We start from the raw sequence: 23,982 nt of genomic DNA on the forward strand, positions 1-23,982 counted from the left end.
GTACCATTGTGAGAAAAATGGATGATAAGTGATGACTGGTTCCATTCTAGGGAGTTTCATGACTGGGCAGAAATTTGAAATTGGAGGGTTCCATGTAAAAATCTAACACTGGCTTTCATATAGTGCACCTTTTCACAGAATTGTCGATTTTATTCCAAAAAACATGGCTAGATCACCGTTATTTTTAATAACTTCTTGTTGCACACTACAAACTTCTGAATTATCTGTAAAGAGCACATGTAGATAACCATCAAAAGATCAGCCTCATAGCTGATATTTGAAATGTAATGTTTGTTCTTGGAGACCTGAATAATACAAAAGTTTCTTCCGTGATTAATTTTCCTACTATATTTTTTAAAAGGAGTAAAATATCTAGCTAAAGTATAGGCAAAGTTTATACCGGGCTCTCTGACAAGTCATGTTTACTATCAACATGAGGTCTCCAAAGGAGAGACTAAAGGTCGCAGCATTTTAATAGCATGCATGCCAGTGAAGGAAAAGGCATGTCATATGTCGCACCTGCCTTTCATTTGTAACATGCCATCCAGTCCTCCACAGCCAATATAACAGGTGCATGACAGATCTTTAATTTCCCTGGCACCCATGGGAGGTGACACACAAAACTGAATGCTGCTCCTCAACCAATAGAATACTCTTTTAAATTGATGAAACATGAGATAGAGACTACGTATACACATCACACACTTGAGCAGAAAAAAAATTCATATCTTGTGGGAGAATGCCGAAATATTTCAACTGAATGGCTGGCAACAATGCCTGATTTTACCTTCTCCCTTCACCCCATTAGCATAAATCTCCAAATTCAAAAAGTGACTCCTTTAATAAATGGCAAGAATACCTTTCCTATGGGAGACTGTTTTTCCTGAGTTTTCTGATTTTTGTTTGGTTTTAATTTTTTTGAAGAAAAATTAATAGACTTTCTGAACCATCTCAATAATATCCATCCAAACATTCAGTTTACCATGGAAAAGGAAATTGAGGGTAAACTCCCATTTCTTGATACCCTTGTCATCCGTAAAACAAACTTTCAATTAGGTCATAAGGTCTACCGGAAACCAACTCACACAGATCGCTACTTACACAAAAACTCCAACCACCCCCCCGACAGAAAAGAGGAATAATCAAAACATTAATGGACCATGCAAGACGGATCTGTGAACCACAGTTTCTCAAGGAAGAAATTAATCATCTAAATCACGCACTGCTAGCAAACGGCTATTCCAGAAATGAAATCAGAAGGGCCATTAAGCCAAACAAAAACTCAGGAAAAACAGTCTCCCATAGGAAAGGTATTCTTGCCATTTATTAAAGGAGTCACTAATAGGATGGAGAAACTTTTGAAAAAACATAACCTACAAACAGTGTTTAAACCCACCAAGAAAATACAACAGATGCTACGTTCAGCAAAAGACAAAAGAGACCCCCTCACCTCTGCAGGAGTATATCATATACATTGCAGTTGTGGACAAGTTTACATCGGGACCATACAACGCAGCATGCAAACAAGGATAAAAGAACATGAAAGATACTGCAGACTTGGCCAACCTGAGAAATCAGCAGTGGCTGAACATGGACTGACCCAAACAGGACACAGGGTCTTATTCCAAGACACTGAAAGACTGGACAATTCTACCAACTATTTTGTCAGATTGCACAGAGAAGCCATTGAAATTCATAAACATCAGCACAACTTTAACAGAAAAGAAGAGAGTTTAAGAATGAATAAGGCTTGGCTTCCTATCCTGAAAACCTCCAGACTAACAAAGACTACAGTCCACAATAGCCATGCAGATTAGCTTTGGATTCCACATGTTAACAGATCCTTCAGGATACAATGGTTCCATATTAACATACCACACCCTCATTAGCACATTATCTTGATACTTACAGGACAATGATTAGCCATTACCTTTGATACTTTTTGCAGGACAATGATTCAGCTCAAACCCAACCCCTTTCTGACTATATATTACTCTTCCTACACAATTGACACTGAGAGACACTGTCCTTCAGTGTTACTCCTCTGAAGATGCCTGCCACAGGTGCTGGCGAAACGTCAGGAAAGAAAATACCAAGACCACTGTCACACAGCCCGGATAACCTACAAGAACCAATAAATCAAAAGAGTTTCCATCTAGACATTAGGAAGAATTTTCTAACAGAGAGGTTCCTCAGTGGAACAGTCTTGCTCGGGAGGTGGTAAGCTCTCCTTCCCTGGAGGTTTTTAAGAAGAGGTTAGATGGCCATCTGTCAGCAATGCTGATTCTGTGACCTTAGGCAGATGATGAGAGGGAGGGCATTTTGGCCATTTCTGGTCAGAAGGGGTGTGGAGGGGGGAGGTAGTTGTGAATTTTCTGCATTGTGCAGGGGGTTGGACTTGATGGCCCTGGTGGTCCCTTCCAACTCTATGATTCTATGATGCAGAAATCCCCCCAGATTAATATCAGACTAAACATCAAACACCCCCCCAACTAATATAAATGTGTTGCCCATCAGAGAAAACTATATGGTGTTGCAATCCCTATGGAAGGAAATTTCATGTTTGTGTGTAAGTGTAAAGGGGCAAATACGTGGTGAATGCCTAACCACCCTGGCTTATGATAGAGACAGGAAAGTCACTGAGAAGGAAGAAAAGATAGATGTGTGTCATGAATGACAGAGTTATAGTTCAAATGGATGAAGAGAAATTAAGAACTGTGTGGGAATCCAGCTGTGTAAGCATATGTGCATAAAAACTGTTCTGCATGTTATGCACAAGGTTGCCAGGCCTCCTGCTGTGATAGGAGACCTCCCACTGGCAACCTGCTCTTCCTGCTACTGGTTGGAGCAGTGGTGGGAGAAAAATAAAAAAAGAAATTGACATCTCAGAGAAACCTGGAAGTGATTGTCATGCCTGTCTAGGAGCTGCTGAACATTCTGTTTTTTTTATCACAGAGTTTCAAGTGATTCCTAGAGAGGCATGAGATCACTTCTGGTTGTTGCTGGTGTCCCCCCATGTCCCTGCCATCCAGGACTCCTGGTGGTTGCCTGTAGAATTTTGAACTTTATTGCCACTCAGAAAACTGGTGGGATGTTTTTGATTGCTTCAGCCCCCCTCCCCCCAGGCATGTAGAAAACATGGATATCAGGGAAACTTTCTTTCTGCAGCATGTGGCACACGTGTGTGCCTGGCACAATGCATGTGCGCGTCCTGAGCAATGCGCCTACATCACTTCCAGGTTTACTCGGAAGCGACACGGACGCTCTATCAATCTTCCGAAACTCTGTGGTTTCCATAGAGTTTCTGCGGAGGTTGCTACAGCGTCCACGTCACACGTCACTTCTGGGCAAACCCTGAAGTGACGTGGGTGGGTGTGCACGCATTCCCTGCCGGCTCTCAGCTGGTTGGCAGGCAGCCCGGTGGATTGGCGGGATTTTACCCACCACCACCAGGCACTTGGCAACCCTAATGCAGGAAGTGTTCTTTTTATGTGTGTATGAATTCGAAATATTACTTCCCACCAATATTTTGAAGTGCATAATGTGTAGAATAGTCTGAGATAATGAGTGGGACATCTGAATCTTGATATGCCCTTTGGCTGTTGTATTTAAAAGTCTGGCGTATTCTGTGCAAGGGTTAGGAGGCTTGCCTATATTCAGTGCTTTTTTATATTTAAAAAGTGTCAATACTCATATATAAGGCTGCACCAGATCCCACCAGTCCCCCCACCCCTCCCAAGTTGTCAGTACTCAGTACCAGTGAGTACCACAACACACACAAACCTGGCTATATCCCATTCTCTGTGACCTTGTTATACTCTGTGTGATTCCAAATAATTCTCCTTTGATAATTAATACTATGTTTCTTTTATATTTTGATAGGTTAGAGGAGATAGGGGAGAAAGAGATCTCATGTCTCTCTACAGATACACATGTCCATATTTTACACTATGTTGATAAAATATAATGTGATCATTATTGTTTTCGCACCATTTTTTTCTTCTTTTTTCCTTTTTCCTTTTTTTGTTTTTGTTTTGAGAAATAGGTTTTATGGTTCATTCCAAATATGTGCCTGCAAACTTGTAGGGGAAATATGAGTTGAAAAAAATCTCATCTAAGACTGAAATCTTTAGAGGTAGTTATGTGAAGGCCTACAGGGGAAAAAACAGAAAATTTGAGGGTCCCCCCCCCCCACCGAGAACTTTCCCCCTATTTTTTCCAACAGAAAATTTGGGGGAACACTGAAAAAAATATGTATGAAATATTTTATCTTTTAGAATGAGTAAAATACTCCTTGAGGCAAGGTTTTTCATGCTTAAAATGTATAGCATGAAAATATGAGTACTTCTTCAGTTTTTTCCAGTGAAAACATTGGGAAAATTTTGAGGAGCTCAAAGTAGTTTACAAAGGTGCTGGATTCTATCTCAAGGGTACGAGAGGATGCCCGGCCCAACCCTGCCCAGAATTCTGAAATATAGTACATGGTAACTGGGCGAACAATGAATTTCCTGTTGTGTGGATGCAGCTGTAAGTATTGAATAAAATGTATATGTATAAATGAATAATATGTGGTAAATATAAAGCTATAAGTATTGAAAGTGACAAGCAGATGGGCTTAGTGAACAATAAACTAACATGTAAAAGCTACAACATTTGAAATAGCTTCTAATTTATTTACTCCATTGTTGATGTTAAAACAAGATTTAGCCCTGGAGGAATTGAAGGGGGAGCAGGAATTAAATAGTACAGTGGCTTACTGCATTAAATCAATGTAAGAAGGCCATCTGAATTAATACACAGCTTCAGGCAACAGGATATTTTTGTCTGATTTGTACATCTGTGTTTTCACTATCCAACCATAACAGCATGCAGGATAGAATTGCTGCCTCTTCTAGAGGAAAAGGGCCTTTCTTTCCTAGTTTGCATTGTTTAATTATTTGAAATAACACACTTGAAATTTTATCAATTAATTGGTATTAAAGGACGGACAAAGTCTGATATCTAGATGGCCACCATACTGTCAGAAAATATTTGAAAATGTTGAATGAATCTGAGTAAGCTGGGACTTGTCATTTACCCTGTGATCCTGAAGGAGTTAACTGGTAAAATCTTAGAATTTTACCCTATTATATCAGAAAGTTCATGAAGAATTGACTTGGTCCCTCAAGAACAGTTATAGTAACTAACAATAACAAAAGGAAAAAGAAAAATTTGACAGAACAAAGATTTGCTAGCTTGACTAACACACTTGGAAAGATTCTGGAAGAGCAACTATGTCAGCATCTGGAGGAAAATGGAATAATAACAAGGCTAGCATGGCATTTATAAAGAACAAATTGTGGCACATTAACCTTTTATCCTGCTTTAATAATGTAATTGACTGTGTATGGAAAAGAAGGGCAGTTGATATATTTGGTAAATGATTGGTTTTCATGGCTATCCTATGAAAGTTTGCAAAGCAGTAGTTGAGTACCATAAAGTGGATGTCAGTTGGTTGAAAAACTTAATTAATTGTTATTCATGAATTAACATCACATTGGAGAGAGGTAAATGAGGGAAGAGATCAATGAGACTAAAGTGAGAATACTTTCCTGTTCAATATCTTCAGTAACTTCTCCCTCTTGTCTTAAATCATCACAACTTTGCTTCTGTTTCCCTCTCCCTCGATGCCTGACATACTTTATAAATGGTACCTATAGTTACAATTATGTTCTCACTATAGTGGATCTAGGCTGGTGCAGAGGAGAATACCTCATAGAATAGTAAGATAAGTAAGGTTTCATAAGCAGGACATGGTTTCATTCTCTAAAATTACCAGGCTATATAACAATCAAGTCTTATTTTAAAGTTTATGCTAATATCATTGACTCATGCTTTCTTTATGAATATCTGTCATCTTGTTTTTCATACCTTCATCCAAATTCACAAAAAAATTAAAATTAAAAGCATAGTTTTAAATTTAACAAACAAGTTGGACAGTCATTAATAGAATGATCCTATCTCCAAATTGCACAAATGCACAGAATAGGATGACTATTAACAGTACAATCCTAAGAACATTTTCCTGGGAGTAGGCCCCATTGAACAGACTGAGTAGGATTCTGAGTTGACCTGCTTAGAGTTGCACTGAGAAACCGATACAGGTTTATTCATTAGGCCTTACTCCCAAGTACAGTTGCCAACTTCAAGTTGGGAAATTCCTGGAGATTTGGGGGTGGAGCCTGGGGAGGGCAGGGACCTCAACGGGGTAAAATGCCATGGATTCCACCCTCAAAATAGCCAGAGGTAGTGGCTTTTTGAGCCTCCAGGGGGCACCTGACATACCCAGACACCAGCCCAAGAGATGGACTGGCAAGAAGGGAAGACGGGGGCTGGGGTGGAGGCAAGAGAGCCCTTCCTGGGTTATTTAAGCCCCAGAAACTCCTGGCCAAGGAGGAGTTGGTTGGAACTGGTCCCTTCTCTGCCAGACCACCTCAGAGTGATCAGACATGGAAGGAAGCATCCCAAGGACGAGGAACCCAGGTGGCTTGAATCCTTCTCCCTTCGATATCTGAGGCCTCAAAGGGGTGGAGAGACCTGCATCTTTGATCCCTCCATAATAATTTTAGGGCTTGATTTGAGGGGTTTGCTGCTGGACCCCCCCCCCCAACACTTACCTACTGGACCCCCCCCCCAACACTTACCTACACTGGACTTAATTTTCCACATTGTTTCTCACTCACCCAATTTTTGGAGAAGCTCCTGGAATTCTTCAGAGTTGGCCTTGTTTTTCACTATCCTGAATAATTTTGTGTCATCTGGAAATTTGGCCACTACACTGCTTACCGACAGTTCCAGTTAATTTATTAACAAATTAAATAGTACCGGTACAAATACTGATCCTTTTAGGACTCCACTGCTTACTTTCCTCCATTGTGAGTACTATCCATATATTCCTACTCTCTGCTTCTGTCATTTAACCAGTTTTTAATCCATAAGAGTCTTTGGTGAGGTACCTTGTCAAAAGCCTTTTGAAAGCCTCTGCATGCTTTCTCAAAGAGCTCAAAAGGTTGGTGAGGCAAGACTTCCATTTGCAGAAGCTATACTGATTTTCTTTCAGCAGCCTTTGTTCTTCTGTGCGTCTAATAATTCTACCATTGATTACAATTTCTACTTATTTACCTGGGACAGACATTAGACTAACTGGCCTGTAATTCGCTGGTTCCCCTATGGACCCCTTTTTAAAAATTGGTGTAACCTTTGCTACTCCATAAGTCTTCTAGCACAGTGGCTGTTTTTAGTGACATACAATCACTGTTTTATAATGCCCCTGTATTTTTGCGGTGTGGCCTTATTTGGAATACTGTGTGCAGTTCTGGTCATCTCAAAAAGGACATCACAAAGCTGGAAAAAGTATAGAAGTGGGCTACCTTTTTATATTAAGTGCCAGTAGTATGGTTCCCCTTTCTTCCCTTTTGGTTCAAGTGAAGCCCGTCTCATTTGATGGCTGCTTGCCATCACCCCCCACCCCCCATGTAACATCTGATCAATCAGGAAGATTTAACTACTGAATATGTTGAATTTGGGTGAGAGTCAAGCATATCCAAGGGCCAGGTATTTCAGCAAAATAATTTTACCAGTTTTTAATTGATTTTATTTACTTCATTTAGAACCCACTTTCTCCCCAGTGGTGACCCAAAGTGACTGATAGCATTCTCCCCTTCTTCATTTTATCCTTGCAGCAACTCTGTGAGGTAGGTGAGGCTCAGAGTGTATGACTGGTCCAAAGTCACAGTGAGTCACCACCATTGGAACCAGAGCCCCCTACATTGTAATTTAACCACTACACCATGCTGTTGTACCAATGCCTGTAGAGCAAAGTTTATCTTTCTTATCCTGTGAGCAGCCATACACCAAAATTTATGTGCATAATTTTGAATTAATGTATTTCTTAGCTCTTTCCATTACAGCTCAGCTTCATAGTATCTTTGCTTCTTAAGCAAAGTCTTATAATTACAGCATAAACAAGCTACATGCACATAAAAAACAGAGGTCTGTTATTTTCCCTTTACCACTAATTTCCTTAATTCTATAGCCAACCATTTCTTTCTCTCCCTATACCCTTTATCAGACCAGGTCCATCAAATCTTATTTTTTAGCCAAGTCCACAGCAGTCACAAAAGATTGCAATTGTTGAATTAAAGTCTCAGACGCATAATTACATTATGTGATTCCAATAGAATATTTCCCTTAACATAATAAACTCAAAGAATCTATAGCTCCAATTATTTTTTCCTAGACCTGTCCGTTCCACTTTAACCACCTATCACCCAATATCAAACATTCAGTCTTATCTAATCATTTATGAAAGTTGTTTAAGTGATATTTCAAATGACAACTATCCTCTACTGGAACCATTTTAAAAGTATCTTTTCCATGGGAGCCTTATTAGATGATAAAATATAATCAATAATACTAGTATTTCCGCCTAGGGAAATTAAAGATAAAATAACTTTCTTGATCCCCTGCTAAATGTCCATTACACAAGAAGGGATTATGTTTTATTATTGTTTTGGGAAGAGCCACCTGTAAAATCCTCTCATTTTTCACAGTAGTTATTATGGGAATATTATTTAGTACTGTACCTAATGCAGTCTTGAGCTCTTTTAACATAACATAGATATTAAAAATTAATTGACTATTATTTCCGTTGAAGCAAGCAGCTCCCTGATTTTTATCTTGGAACTTCAGTTTGCCAACACCATCGGTCTTGCCCATTTCCTGATTATCTGCTTCATCTTTTCCCTTAGACACCACTTGCGTTTCCTGTTCCTTCCTAAAGAAGGGGCTTTTCCTGGGTTCCTTGTCTCTTGGTTTTGATCCCACCCATTGATAATTCCCTGTGTTAAAGCATGCTTCAGTAATTATCATTTTCTTTTGTTCCTATCTTGTTTATAAGAGAGTCATCAGGAGAGGATATCCTAATTGGTTGTGTATCAGAGTGTTGCCACAACCAGTTTACCACATTCGTCTTCCACAAAGTGATTTGATAAACTGCTGTCTTTCTCATTCTTTTCTTCCATTTGGATACCTATCATCCAACCCTTTTCTGTCCCAAGGATTGAATCAATTTCACACTGAGTACTTCACATCACTCATCAGTGACTTTTCTTTCCTTTTGACCCTAGTAACAGAAATCTGACTTCCAGTAAAATATATATAAATAATTTGAATAATACACTTCAAATAAAAAGTATATATGAAACCATTAGTGATAAAACCCACAAATTAATTTGGCCAAACATACAGCTCATCACCACCAGTGCTCATTAACACAACTGTTATACTGGTCTTCTTAAACACAGTTAAAATATCTAATAATTTATAATAACGGAGCTGTGAACCCCAGCAGTCTCTAAATGAAGAGCCAAACAGACAAGAGCCCTTTGACTGTTGCCCTTCAGCTCACAGCAAATGCTTACATTTCTGGCAACAAGCTGTCTAGATTGGCTTCTGCTTGCATGGAGTTTGCAGATGGGCAGCCTACTCTGGGGAAACAGCCTTCCTCCCAAGAAAGCACTGTTCACAATTAGCCCTACCCCCAATCAAATCATATGTTCGCCAAAGGCTGGGGCTGATGGTGGGTGCTTCTTATTTTGCTCTGGCATTGCAGAAACAAGAGACAGCACAAGAGTCCGATGCAAAATAAAGCAAGACCCAATTGTACTTCTGAGTATTTTTGTTTGTCTTGGCAGGGGTGGTCTTAGTTATTCTGGGGCCTAAGGCAAAAATCCAGGATTGGGCCCCAGAATCACTGCCACACACCCTGCCTGGGCCGCCCCATGTTCAAGCAAGATGGGCAGGTGGGTTTGTGAGCTGCTGCCTGAGCCCTGGGGGTGGGCATGCAAGCTGGCAGCTTCCTGAGCCCCTGAGGGGATGGGAGGGTGCTTGTTGCCCAAGCTCCTGAGACATGGGTGGTTAGGGGCCTGCTTAGCCTGGGTCCCGGGCCAGCTGCCCTAGATGCCCCATGGCTAACTTTGTCCCTGTGTCTTGGGTGAGGGTGAAGGTTTTGTTTCACCTCATTTGGGGCTTCTGAGAAGACAAAGCAGCATGACTCTCTCTTGCCTCTTTCTCATTTTCCGATACGTGTGAGTTGAGAGGGGATAGGGTTAGATGTTCTGGCTGTGTGGGATGGAGTGTTTCAGTAACATCACCAACCATCTTTAGAGACTTATATAGTGAGGGGTATCTAGACTCTTGTTTTGATCGGCTGGGCCAAGATATTGCCTGAGTCACTAGGGTTGCCAGCCTCCAGGTACTAGCTGGAGATCTCCTGCTATTTCAACTGATCTCCAGCTGATAGAGATCAAGTCACCTGGAGAAAAGGGCCACTTTGGCAATAGGACTCTATAGTATTGAAGTCCCTCTCCTCCCCAAACCATGCCCTCCTCAGGCTCTGGGCCAAAAACCTCCCACCAGTGGTGAAGAGGGACCTGGCAACCCTATGAGTCACCCATGAGATCACCAAAAACCCTCACTGTCCATGTTGACCCATGGATTGATGTTTGCTGCTGGTTTCTTGTTCTTTGTCTCAACTTTGCTTCCTCTTCCTACTCCTATCCTGATTTTCTACATCTTAATCTGAATCATGCTCAGTGCCTCCAAGCCAGCCATGGGTACTAGATGGTAGTTGCTGAAGTAGTTTGCGCTGTAGATCTGGTAAAGCCTCTCCATGTCAAATCGATGTTACTACTAGTGTTCAAGAGTACACAAGGCTATTACAATTATTTTCCGAATAAAACAAAAACTGTGGTGATCTTTTGGGCCCAGTCTATATGAACTGCAGCAGTGATAACGAGAATTTCTAATGCAATCTTAAGCATGTTTATTCAGAAGTAAGTCCCTGACCTGGATGGCCCAGGCTAGCTTGATCTTGTCAGATCTTGGAAGCTAAGGATTGGCCCTAGTCAGTAATTGGATGGGAGACCACCAAATAATACCAGGGTCACTACACAGAGGTAGGCAATGGCAAACTACTTCTGAACATCTCTTGCCTTGAAAACCCCACAGGATTGCCATATGTCAGCTATGACTTTATGGCAAAAAAAAGTCCCATTGAGTTCCATGGAATTTGCTCCCCATTAACTTGTTTTTATAATTGCTGCCTTAGACATGTAAAGAGAGCCTGCGCAGCGTAGTGGTTAAGAGCGGTGGACTCTGATCTGGAGAACTGGGTTTGATTCCCACTCCTCCACATGGTTGGCAGATGCTAATCTGGTGAACCGGCTTGGTTTCCCTACTCAAACACATGAAGCCAGCTGGGTGACCTTGGGGTAGTCAGACTCGCTCAGCCCCACTTACTTCACAGGGTGTCTGTTGTAGGGAGGGGGAGGGAAGGTGATTGTAAGCCGGTTAGATTCTTCCTTACGTGGTAGAGAAAGTCGGCATATAAAAATCAACTCTCCTTCATCTTCTATAGTAAGAAGCGGGACACTCAAAATTTGTGTCATTACACAAATTGGTGTTTATATGGAGTATCTTGGAAAGTTCAACAGCTCTATATATATGATTCTTCAAAATAAATTAGTTTTCTGCCACAGTTTTTGAATCAATGATGGATTAATACACCCAATACTTGACCAAAAAGATTTTCACTTCTTTAATTGGCAAAAGGAATCTTTGATACCCCTGCATAGCTGTATTTCCTCCGGATAATTTTGGGGCTGAGTTAATAGGGTAATATGTGGATCTAGACAGGGAATCAGTCTGTTTGAGTCTGCTTCAGTCCTCTTGCGGTTGTTCTCAAAACAACTCCTAATGGAGTAGGAGTAACTGATTTAAATTCTTGTCAAGCTTGCAACAAAATAGGCAAGGTTCAGTGCAGCTGTTCTTAAACCATGATCATCTGGTCCCTCAGTTGGTTTCAGCTCATTTTAGTATATTAATCCTGATCTTTATTCTTGCAGCTGTTGATCAGGTGCTCACAATATGTCTATTATAATCCAGGCAGTATAAAAGGACTTTTTATGTTAGGTCTCATCTATGAAATGAAATTCAGAGCAAATTTATTTATGATAAGGAAGAGGTCTATGATAGCTATCCCCTATGAAACATATGCAAGATATTGGTAAAATTTTTAATAAAAATTCTGGAAAAAATAGTAATCAGATAGCTGATGTGAGAAAATTTGGAGAAATGGGAATTGCTAGGATTCTTCTGACTTTACAGTTTATGTAGTTATTGCTAAATGTATGGTTCATAATAACTCTTGTGATGTCTCTTGATGAGGAAAAGAAATACATACACAGCTGTTAGTGATGTCTCAGCAGATACAGTTAAGTGCAGCCAAGGATTTTTAGTTTTACTTTTGTGGGAGGAACTGAAAATATAGAAGCATGTTGCGGGTGTAAACAGAAAAAATCCTATTTCTCTCATAATATTTGCATGATAGTTACATTTCAAAGCTAAATATTAAGCACAGAAACGAAAGGTTTCACACTATGGAATCCAATACTAAAATATTTCTGGATTCCATGTTGTGGGAGGTCATTAAACACTGCAAGATAAAGAACAGTTGTCTTCACACCCTCCTAGTAGATTCTTCAAGAAATCCAATATCTTTTTAAATCTTTCCAAAACTATACAAATTGCCAATTGCTGCAAACCTTTGAGACAGCTGTGTCTTGGAAATTCAGTTCTTGGAAGGGTTCTGTAAGTCTATTCCAAGGTTGGCAATTTCTTGTGAAAAACTAGCTTAATGCCCTGGGTGTTTAGCATGGTTTAAACTGGAGGAATTATAGCAGAACAAGCTAATGAAAGTTATAGACAATAATTGGAACTTGATAATAGCTTTGCAATTGTTATAATTAAAAGAAAACAAAATTAAACTTCTCTTCAAAGTTGTGTGAGATGAATTTGGTTACCTCAGAGCGAAACTGATAGATTTAAAGGGGGCTTAGTTGAATATCAAAGCACTTTAAAATGTGCTCCACAACATGCTGGAGAAATTGGAGAAATGCAAACATGTAGTTGAACTTCATAGAACTGCTCATGTAATAAAACAACTGTCAAAATAAGGAGATATGATTAGAAATTTCTTCTCAATCTTTGCTTGGATTCATTCAAAATGGAAGAAGTCGAGGCTTAGTCACCGCATCAGAAATGGTTTCATACTACGAATGCTGTATTAAAAGGAATTTAGACTACATTTGTTTAATGCTTACAACTCTACATCAGTGCTTAAAGCTTGGTATCATAAATTTTTATCTTTTCATCACAACTGTCACATATTTTGACATTTTTTGTCCTTTGAAAGAGAGGCGAAAGAAAAAGTTTTAAATACATAAATTTAAATAATATTTATTGATCTGGTAACTTCCTTCAGAAGATACTAGAACAAAATGAACTCATTCAGCTATATACTAATATACTTACACTACAAAGTGTCTGAATAAATCCAGTTTGGTTTTGTGGAATTAGAGGCACATTAATAATATTAGATTACTGAACTAGGTTACTGGATATAGTTATATCTAATAGGAATCTAACAGCACATTCCTGACTTATGAGGACAAAAGTCCTCAGGAGGCCAGGAAGGGGCTGTGCCGGTGTTGGGGCCCCCTATGGAATTGATTGTTGTCTTATGTTAAGCTTGGCATGCTGTGCTGTCTTGCTGGTTACAAAGTCTTGTTTTGGTCAGTGATTGCTATGAGTGTTCTAGGCTACCTTGATATATACTTAATTTAGATCTCCTTTTCTGTTCTTTGTATGCATTTTTAGGTGGAGATAGAGAAGTTGGACTATCATCACTATTTACCACTGTTTTTCGATGGCTTATGCGAGATGCAGTTTCCCTACGAGTTCTTTGCTCGGCAAGGCATCCATGATATGCTAGAACATGGGGGGAGCAAGATTCTTCCAGTCATTCCTCAGCTCATTATCCCAATAAAAAGTAAGTGTGCATGTGGGGGAAGAGCTAACTGGAAATACAAAGCCTGTCGAGTTATATGGTTTAATTAGCAACTTGTCAAAAGCTAAACCACATAACTTAGTATTTAGAAAGTTCAATTGCTATTTTTTTTAACCTATCCAACTACTGCATGAAAAATCACACAGTGAAGAAAGCAACAAAAGAAGCCTCAACTATTTCAAAAGCCTTACCCATGTTATTTTTAATTATTTTCAGACATCCCAGTGATGCTTCCTTCAAATCTCATATATTTCCTCACTACCACCTTTTGTTTAGATGACTGATTTGTTATGTAACCAGGTTTTATTAACCTGCTTCCATGTTAACCAAAACCTGGCCTTAGATATAGGATGGTTTAAAGTAGCATATTTTGTACATATATATTTTGTACATAAATGTGTAAATTCACTCATTCTTGTTTTTCCTGTGCTGTCAACATATTAATCTTTCACCAGTGTTTGCAGAACTTTCCTTTTAGTTCTCACCCAACAACGTATTCAAAATGTTATTAGAGAAGCCGTTCTTTTTCAAAATTCAGCTTGCCTGTTCCAGTTTCTTTTATATATATTAAGGATGCCAGGTCCCACCTGGCCACTGGTGCGGATGGGGGTTGGGTTTGCCAGATCCAAGTTAGGAAACTCCTGGAGATTTGGGGATGGAGCCTGGGAAGGACAGGGACCTCAGTGGGGTACAATGCCATGGAGTCCATCCTCCAAAGCATCCATTTTCTCCAGGGGAACTGATCTCTGTAGTCTAGAGACGAGGTGTAATTCCGGGAGATCCTCAGGTCCCACCTGGAGTCTGGCAACCCTAATATATAAAATAGTAAACATTCTTACTAAGAGGCTGAAGCTGGTGCTTATCTGAGTCTTTCCTTTGTGTTTCCAATTCTTTCTTTCTTTCTAGCCTACCTGTTTCACTGAGACTCACAAGCCATTCCTGAATGGGGGGAAGCTCCTTTGAAGCTGGCGTGACCCTGTGCCAGCGTAGGTGCCACCTTATGATGGAATAAGATGGCACCTATTCTGGCTCAGGGGCAAACATGCCAGCGTCTGGGAGCCGCTGGCCCGCGGCGCCAGTGCAGTTACACCGGCAGGGCTTTCCTGGGGGGGCATCCCTGGGGTGTTCCTGGGGTGGAGCTGCCTTTAGGCATACAGCCCTTTTGCCCTGGGAACGCCTCCTTGAGCGGTGGCAGGGCTGCACCACCTTTTTTGGTAGTACAGCCGTGCTGTTTTCAATAGGGCATTTCCCTCACTTTTCTTTATTTTTTTTTAAGGTTTTTTGTTTGTTTGTTTGTTTCTGTGGTAGCCGGTAAGACTCTGGGGAGGTGGCGTGGCTCTGCCCTTCAGGATTGCGCTCTCAAGGTGGATTCTTTCTCTTCTGTAATGAAGACTGAAGGCACAATGGAGGGTGCCACAACTGACCATCCTCTTAATGCCTCCTTTTATATATATTAGGGTTAGCCAGCGAGGTGTAGTGGTTAAGAGGAGTGGTCTGGAGCAGTGGCCTCTAATCTGGAGAACCGGGTCTGATTCCCCACTCCTCCGCTTGAGTGGGGGATGCTAATCTGGTGAACTGGGTTGGTTTTCCCCACTCCTCCACATGAAGCCAGCTGGGTGGCCTTGGGTTAGTCACTGCTCTTAGAGCTCTCTCAGCCCCACCTACCTCACAGGGTGTCTGTTGTGGGGAGGGAAAGGGGAAGTGATTGTAAGCCGATTTGATTCTTCCTTAAGTGGTAGAGAAAGTCAGCATATAAAAACCAACTTTTCTCCTCTTCTTCTTCTCCCCTTCTCCTCCTCCTTCTGCCTTCCCCACAGACACCAATAATTTAGTTTGCTTAAAACCAAGGCTGTTATGCGAAAACAGAACTACGCCCCTCCAATAACTCCTGAACCACTTCTAACTAGCTATAATGCAGCTGGCTTTCTTTGGAAAGGAGTTTGGGTTGAGAAGTTGTTGGGAGGGACTAGAATGGAGCTAGAATCTTCCTCAAAATGGATTAAAGAGAAACAAGAAAGGAATAACAAACAGTAGTTGAGCATTTGCAGTTAAAAACTTGATTAGACAATGCAAGTACACCCAAATGTGTTTTTGGCTTAATGTAATAGCCTTTCATCATTCCACATTTTGTATGACACTACCGTCTGCCTGGCCTTTCCAAATGCATTGTAAAGGTATTTTTAGAACACAGGAAAACAACACAAGAGCAAGGAAGAAAATCAGAAAAAAATATTGATTCCCTGGAGGGACTGATGTATCAAGTAAGGTTAAAATATATAGATTACAGAGTGCAAATGTTAACAGTTTGTAAATGTAGTATCCAGGGAGGTGGAGATTCTACTTTATCTAAAGTGTTTAAATCAAGACTAGGTGCCTTCTAAAAGATTGACCTGGGAATTACTTAAAATCAACTGTCTGTGCCTTTGGGATACACAACCAAGTCTAGCTCAACGACTTTGTTATCCTAGGTAGAAAATTAATGTTGCTGCTCCTCTTCTTGTCTTCTTCTCCCCCCCCCCCGTGCTTCTGTGTGTGTGGGGGGAATGCTTTTTTCTCAAGGTTCCCCCCCCTACCCTGATTCCAGCTCTTTTCTCCTGGCTTCATACACTTGAATGGAGATAAATGCCCATTGTTATATATGAACAAGGCTGTAACTAACAATTTTCTCCATTCATTGGTAAGAAGGGGAAAAAGGCTTCCAAAAGAAAAATACAGAGGGGAGTGCACAATTGCCTCTACACTGCACACTCAGTTCTTCAAGGCTGCACAGGATTGCCCATTGAGTTGAGTCAGACCTATACACAAGGAGTGCACAATTGTTATGCAGTTGTTGTGTATGTATGGCTTGCCATCTTTCATATGGTACTTTTCTTGCAGAATTATGGCATTGTCCAAGCACTCAAGATGGAATATTCTGCTACTCCCTTCCCCCAGGTGTAATTCCTAATAATACAATTGTCAGTCCCATGTAGAATGTGATTACACGAGTGTTATAAACACCTGCTTGATATTGCATGTGACATCATGAGTCAAAAGTGAACCAATGTTTCCTCCCCTGGCCCAGCACTTAGTTTATTGTGTTTGAAGCAAACTTGTTCCATCGCAAATAGGTGAATTTGAACCTGAACTCAGGTTTGAAATATTGCTGCTATGAGAAGGTAGAAAATGAGTTACACCCAAAGAAAAATAGCTTGGAGGATGAATTAAATAGAGAAACAGGTGAGGCAAAGAACTGAAAAGACTTTACAATGTTTTTCTCAGGTTTTCTTCATTAAGCTAATATCACTTCCTTCTCAATATTAGAGGTATTTAAAATATTCGTTCTGTTGTTATTTATAGTCATTCTTGTTTCACCTATTTCTCTTCCTGAAAGATGTCTTTCCAGGAGATCTTCATTGCACTTAGTAGTTTCCTAATAATAGTAAGCATTTCTCTTTCAGTAAAGAGGGTTTTTTTAGAATTTTGTTGGTTGCTTTTTATCATCCTGAAATGAGGTTTCTTCAACAATTCTTTGTATGTATAGAATATCTCTCTGAAAATCTGCTGAATATCTTTCTGGAAATATTCTGGAAATAACCCCAATTTGAAATGAAAGGCATGCACTGTAACCCTAAGCTATACCCTTCTAAGTTCACTGAAGTCAATGAATTTAGGTGTCACTCTGTTTAGGTTGAAACTGTAAAGCATAGGTTCATGAAGCCTAATTTGTAAGCAAGCATAAAATGTGGGAATGTATCATATATTTACTGCTTACACGGGCAACAGGTCCTCTGGGAAGATTGGTCCAGAGGCTTCATGTGATGCCCTATCATCTGCCTGCTGGTTGGGTCACTATGGCTGTATCCTAAGGAACCTTACTTCTAAGTAAGGATTGCTTAGGATTGCTCCCTAAATTCTCATGAAGAAAGCTAGAGAGGCTAGGCACTGCACCAATAGCCCTTGCTATTCTACCTACCCTCTTTGTCTGTTCTCTATGTTAAGTGCCATCAAGTCCCTTCCGACTCATGGTGACCATATGAATTAATGATCTCCAGGATGTCCTATCATTAACAGCCTTGCTCAGGTCTTGCAAACTGAGTGCCGTAGCTTCCTTGATTGAGTCAATTCATCTCATGTTGTGTCTTCCTCTTCTCCTGCTGCCTTCAACTTTTCCTAGCATCATTGTCTTTCCCAGTGACTCTTGTCTTTACATAATGTGACCAAAGTACGATAGCCTCAGTTTGGTCATTTTAGCTTCTAGGGAATGTTCAGGCTTGATTTGATCTAGAACCCGCTTCTTTGCCTGTTTGGTGGTCCACGGTGTCTTTAAAACTCTCCTCCAACACTACATTTCAAATAAATCAACTTTCTGTCAGCTTTCTTCATTGTCCAGCTTTCACATCCATACACAGTAATGGGGAACACTGTGACATGAATTAACTTGATCTTGGTCACCAGTTACAAATCCTTATACTTAAGAATATTTTCTAGATCCTTCATGGTTGCTCTTCCCAGTCTCAATCTGCTTCTGATATCTTGGTTGCAATCTCCCTTTGGGTTGACGATGGAGCCAAGGAATAGAAAATATTGAACAATTTCAGTTTCCCCATTGTCAATACTTTTGTCTTCTTGATGTTCAGTTGTCATCCTGCTTTGGCACTTTCTGCTTTAACTTTCTGCTTTAATTTTCAGTTAAACTGCTTTCAGTTAAAGCACTTTAAAGTCTTCATTATTTTCTGCCAGTAATGTGATGCCATCTGCGTATTTCACGTTATTAATGTTCCTGTCACCAAATTTCATTCCACATTAATCTAAATCTAATCCAGTTTTCCTTATGATATGTTCTGCATATAGACTGAAGACATAGTGAGATAAAATGTATCGTTATCTGACACCTTTGCTTTGTTTTCCCTTTTTGTTGGCATATTCTTGTCAAGATTTTGATGGACTCCATTTCTAAGGCTTGGAATAGCTCTATTGATATCCCATCTACTACTCATGATTTGTTTCTCCCATTGCTTTCAGTGCAGCATTCACTTCACTTTCTAAAACCGTAGGTTCCTCATAAGATTCTTCTTGGAAGTAATCTGTCGTCCTTTCATCTCTTCTGTATAGTTCTTCAGTGTAAATGTCAGGTTCCTAACTGAATGCAAGGTCCAGTCAGGCTCTTGACATAAGTTCAGGCCAAGTTCTGGCCACAAGTCAAGTCCTTGGTTCCCAGGGTTTAGAAGCTCCTGTGTATACTTTCATTTGCACTGCAGCTGCAGAGTGTTTTGTCTCCACTCATGAGAACCATTATCTCGCTGTTGCCTAGCAATGTTTATCTTGTTCTTCTGCACTAGTGTTTTTAAGCAAGTAACCTCCTAAAGATTTCTAATGCTAACCTTGCTTGCCTGTGAGCGGTCAGTTCTTTGATTTTGCCTATTAGTTCCTAATAAAGTATTACTGGTTCAGAACTACCTGTCTGGATGAGTTTGCTTGAGGGATACTAGAGGCAGACGCCTGAGTCTGACAGTATTGTTCCCATCTTTTCTTTATTTTGTCCCATTCAATTATTGTATTTCTATATTGATCTTTCAGCATACTTAACCATGCTTTAAATTTCCCTTTGAGTTCTTGGATCTTGTGGAACAGATCTCTTGTTCTTCCTTTTTTGTTCTATTTCTTTACACTGGTTATTATAATACTTATCTTTGTCTTTACGTGCAAGTCGCTGGAGTGCTGCATTTAGACTTTTGATTTGGTTTCTGTTCCCTTTTGCGTCTCATCTGTCTTTAGCAATTTCATGAGTTTTCTCAGTCATCCATCGAGGCTTTTCTTTTCTTTTGGCTACTGGAATAGTCTTTGTGCAGTTTTCCTTGATAATAGATCTTGTTTCAACCCAGAGTTTTTTCTGTTTCATGTTCACTTGAACTTTATGTTCACTGGTCTCTTCTACTGGCATACCTTCCAGGGCCAGGAAGTTATCTGATCAGGCCATGGGTGGCCACAGCAGTGGCAGTGGAATGTACATACTGTGTAATGGATTTTTGATTTTCCCCCATAGGTTGTAATTTGGTGAATGACAGCTGAAAAACTAGAACCCCTCATAATAATATCATCCCTATATCAAAAACAGTTACCAAACCTTCAGTTTTCACCAGGTGTGTAAGCGTTCTGGAAAGTTCTACTACTGGAACTACTCCATGTGCTTTTTTGTAGAGATGTCCGATGACCTGAGGCCAGGTTCCAGCCTCCTCTGCTCTCAAAGACAATGAAGGGTGGTTAGCAATTAAAGCATTCACAACTCTTACTCTTAATTCAGGAGTATTTATAGCCATTGTCCCATCTAGGGCTCTTGTCTTCTTTGAAAGCCATACTGCTACTTTCTTTATATCAGTGGGAGTGTCTCCAACTACTCCACAAAGCTGACTTACTGGTATGGCTACTACACCATGAGGTGCTATTGGTGCTTGTTCTCCCAAGCCCAATACTCTCTGTTGAATGATTCTAGCAGTTACTCTGCTTAGAAATGTCAATTCAGCTCCCCTTTGAGCTACTGTTAATGCAGCTATTTCACTTGCAGTAATGGGTAAAAATCCTGCTGCAAATGGATGTGCTAATGAGGGTGTGGTATGTTAATATGGAACCATTGTATCCTGAAGTGATCTGTTAATGTGTGAAATCCAAGGCTAATCTGCATGGCTATTGTGGACTGTAGTCTTTGTTAGTCTGGAGGTTTTCAGACTAATCCTGAAAACCTCCAGATTAACAAAGACTACAGTCCACAATAGCCATGCAGATTAGCCTTGGATTTCACACATTAACAGATCCTTCAGGATACAATGGTTCCATATTAACATACCACACCCTCATTAGCACATTACCTTGATACTTACAGGACAATGATTAGCACATTACCTTTGTTACTTTTTGCAGGACAATGATTCAGCTCAAACCCAACCCCCTTTCTGACTATATATTACTCTTCCTACACACTTGACACTGAGAGACACTGTCCTTCAGTGTTACTCCTCTGAAGATGCCTGCCACAGCTGCTGGCGAAACGTCAGGAAAGAAAATACCAAGACCACGGTCACACAGCCCGGATAACCTACAAGAACCAATGTTCTAAGGACATTTGCATTACACAGGCTTTGCATTACACAATCCTCTGCAGTGGCTCAGTTTGCATGTTATATTCAAGCTCTATATGGAATTAATTCTGCACATGTTCACAGAATACCATAATTATGTCAGAGACCGTGACATCCCACTCTGGCCTCTCCTATAAGTTCTTTAAAGCTCAACCACCCACAATCAAATAAAAAGAGAGACACAAATTTTGAATAAAGGATTGGTAGCATGTAAGCTATGTGCTCCCTAAACGTCTGTTATTTGGAAACCTGTTAGACCACTGCTGTAATTATTTGTGTGGTAAATAGAAATAACTTTGTTCCTAGATATTAGACTAGACCAACAAGACACGGATGAAGATGAACAACACAAGTTTATTTAACAGAAAATAAAATATTTAATAGGATAAATGCTTTGTATGGATGGCTTTAATATATAAAGTAAAATGGGTTCTCAGCTTCACCCCAAGGTTTATAAACTTTTCCTCATTGAGAGAAATAATGTGTTAGCTGAGCTTCAAGTAAAGTAAATAAACCCTGGGGGGGGGGGGGTCATTCACCTTTCTCCAAACAGGTTACCACAGCAAGTTCAAGGCTGCTCTTTTCCCACACAGAGAACCTTTCCACAGAATCTGTACACACAAGTTAGGAAAGACAAGCCCTTAACAGAATGCTTATTTGTAGGGTTGTGCATACCGATATACCTGAATTGAAAATAAACCCGAAATTAGCCGTTTCGGCAATATTTGAGTTTTGGTTTTACCAAATGTCAAAACCTGGGAATCTTCCTGAAGCCAAATAGGTGATTCCCAAAAAAGCTGAATAACTATTCGGCTTTTCTCAGCTTCGGCTTTCCCCAGGCTATTCCTTGTGGAAATTTTTTAAATTAGCTCTGGGGGAGGCATTTTTGGAGGTAGAATTCCCAAATTTTCAGGGTAGCTTCAAGGGACTCTCCTTGCACAAATCCCAAAGTTTGGTGAGTAGTCCAGTTTTATGGGGTCCCGAAGGGGTCGACCTCCTCCATAGAGAAGCATTGTTTACAGTAGTTTCCCATGAATGCTTGCAATGGGCCTGCACAATCCATGGGTTTTGAATTGGCTGACAATCACTTGGATTTTCATTAAGCCAAAATCATAAGAATGGTTCAGAGACCAGGAAGAGAGGTGGGACTTTTGAGGATGCTTGCCTCATATGCCCACCTGATTTACTCATACTTTAATACATAATTACAGTAAGAATTTTGAAACTCATAACTTTGTTAATATGCAATGGGTTTTCAACAAACCAATTACAGGAGGACCCCTGGAATAATTATGAATTTTCAACAGCATTTAAAGATAAAAAAGAGGTTTTTAAGATAAATTATGTTTGCACAAAAATGGTTGCAAGCTTTATATGCCTGCAAGTTCAAGACATGTTATTTAAACTTGTGTAATGCAGGCATTTTAAATCCGATTTTTAAAAAATGGTCACATTATACATTTATGAAGCATTGTCATTCAGAAACAAAAAAGGATATTTGGCAACCGCCATGTCTAAATCTGATCCTGTAGCTCAAATAATGTAACTTCAGCAATTGTCAGTTTATAAGAAGCAGAATTTTCTTGTTATTTCCATTCATGCATACAGTTTATATGAAGCTACTGTGACAAATACATACAGAATACACCTACATGTAGAGAGTTAATACAACACTTGTGATAGTAAAAAATAGAAGGCTATTGTGCTAAACAGAACATTTTAGTAAAGAAAAAATAAGTTTGAGGAAAGCTAGTATGGAAAGAAAAAAGAAGAAACAATAGAACAGGTAGTTAGACATCAAATTAGCAGAGCAAAATTAGATTGAAATGAATACCTGGATGGTAACAGAGAGTGAGATTGAAGAGGAAAACAGAGCAGAATGAAAGAAAAGGAACAGTTGGGAAAAAAACAGCAACTTAACTAAACAAAATAGACGTATCATCCAATATTGCTGCAACAGCGCAAAATCACACATTAAAATGTTATTCTGGCAGTTAAGGGATGCTATGCTGAGACTGAAGATTGATGTGTTCATGCAAATGTTTAGCATTAGTGGATATTATTCTTTGTTAAAATGTAGAACAGCTCGGATCCAAGATTAAATTCAGAATAGTTTGGTGGAAATAATTTTTTGGCTTCTATATTCCTTAATAACATTCATTGGGGAGGGGGAACGCCACCCTGAGATATTTCAGTAACTGGTATAAGGAACAGAGAAATATCTGAGAAGAGCTTGGTGACATGGCAGAAGGAAAGAGTGAATGGTCAGGTATATGTCTGACAAAAGCGTTCTATAGAAGTTCTTTTGACCTGTTTAAAAAAATGTTTTTCAAGGATTATTTCATTAATGGAAGAATTTAGGGCTGCCAGTCTCCAGGTGGTAGCTGGAGAGGTCCTGGGTTTACAACTGATTTCCAGGCAACAGAGATCAGTTCACCTGGAGAAAATGGCCACTTCAGAAGGTGGACTCTAGTCCGTTGAAGTCCCTCCCCTCCCCAAAGCCTGCCCTCCTTCGGATCCACATCCAAAATCTCCAGGTATTTCCCAACCTGGAGCTGGCAGAAGAAACCCAGAATGTGTGTGTATGTGTGTGTAATGAATGTGTAATATATTTAAAACGTAAAACAAGTCCTCAAAACTACTGAAGTTACAATAGGTGAATAGAGACTAGGCTTAAGCACTACTTCTGCACTCCAGTTCATTTACGTATTAACAGTAGTTTTTTGTTAATTTATGGAAAATTCCACTTTTCATTTAAAAAAATGTAAGTTCTCAGTTCCAGAATACATACTTCACTCAGCATTGTTACTATGAATGTATATCGATGATGTTAGCTGCCCTGAGCCTGGTTTGCCGGGGAGGGTGGGGTATAAATACATTTTCTATTCTATTCTAAAATATAGTAAAAAATGCCAAAAC

At 39.9% G+C, this 23,982-nt stretch overlaps 1 protein-coding gene across 2 annotated transcripts in view; it reads left to right on the forward strand.

Annotated features, from left to right (window-relative positions):
• The window catches only part of PACRG (parkin coregulated), a 312,655-nt gene that overhangs the window by 135,768 nt on the left and 152,905 nt on the right, over positions 1-23,982 (forward strand). For both annotated transcript variants that reach the window (XM_056852939.1, XM_056852940.1), the window contains exon 3: positions 13,759-13,930. In XM_056852939.1, coding sequence (XP_056708917.1) covers positions 13,759-13,930 — 172 coding nt within the window. The remainder of the gene's footprint in view (positions 1-13,758; positions 13,931-23,982) is intronic.

This window comes from Euleptes europaea, chromosome 7, assembly GCF_029931775.1.
Source record: "Euleptes europaea isolate rEulEur1 chromosome 7, rEulEur1.hap1, whole genome shotgun sequence".
Taxonomy (NCBI): Eukaryota; Metazoa; Chordata; class Lepidosauria; order Squamata; family Sphaerodactylidae; genus Euleptes; species Euleptes europaea.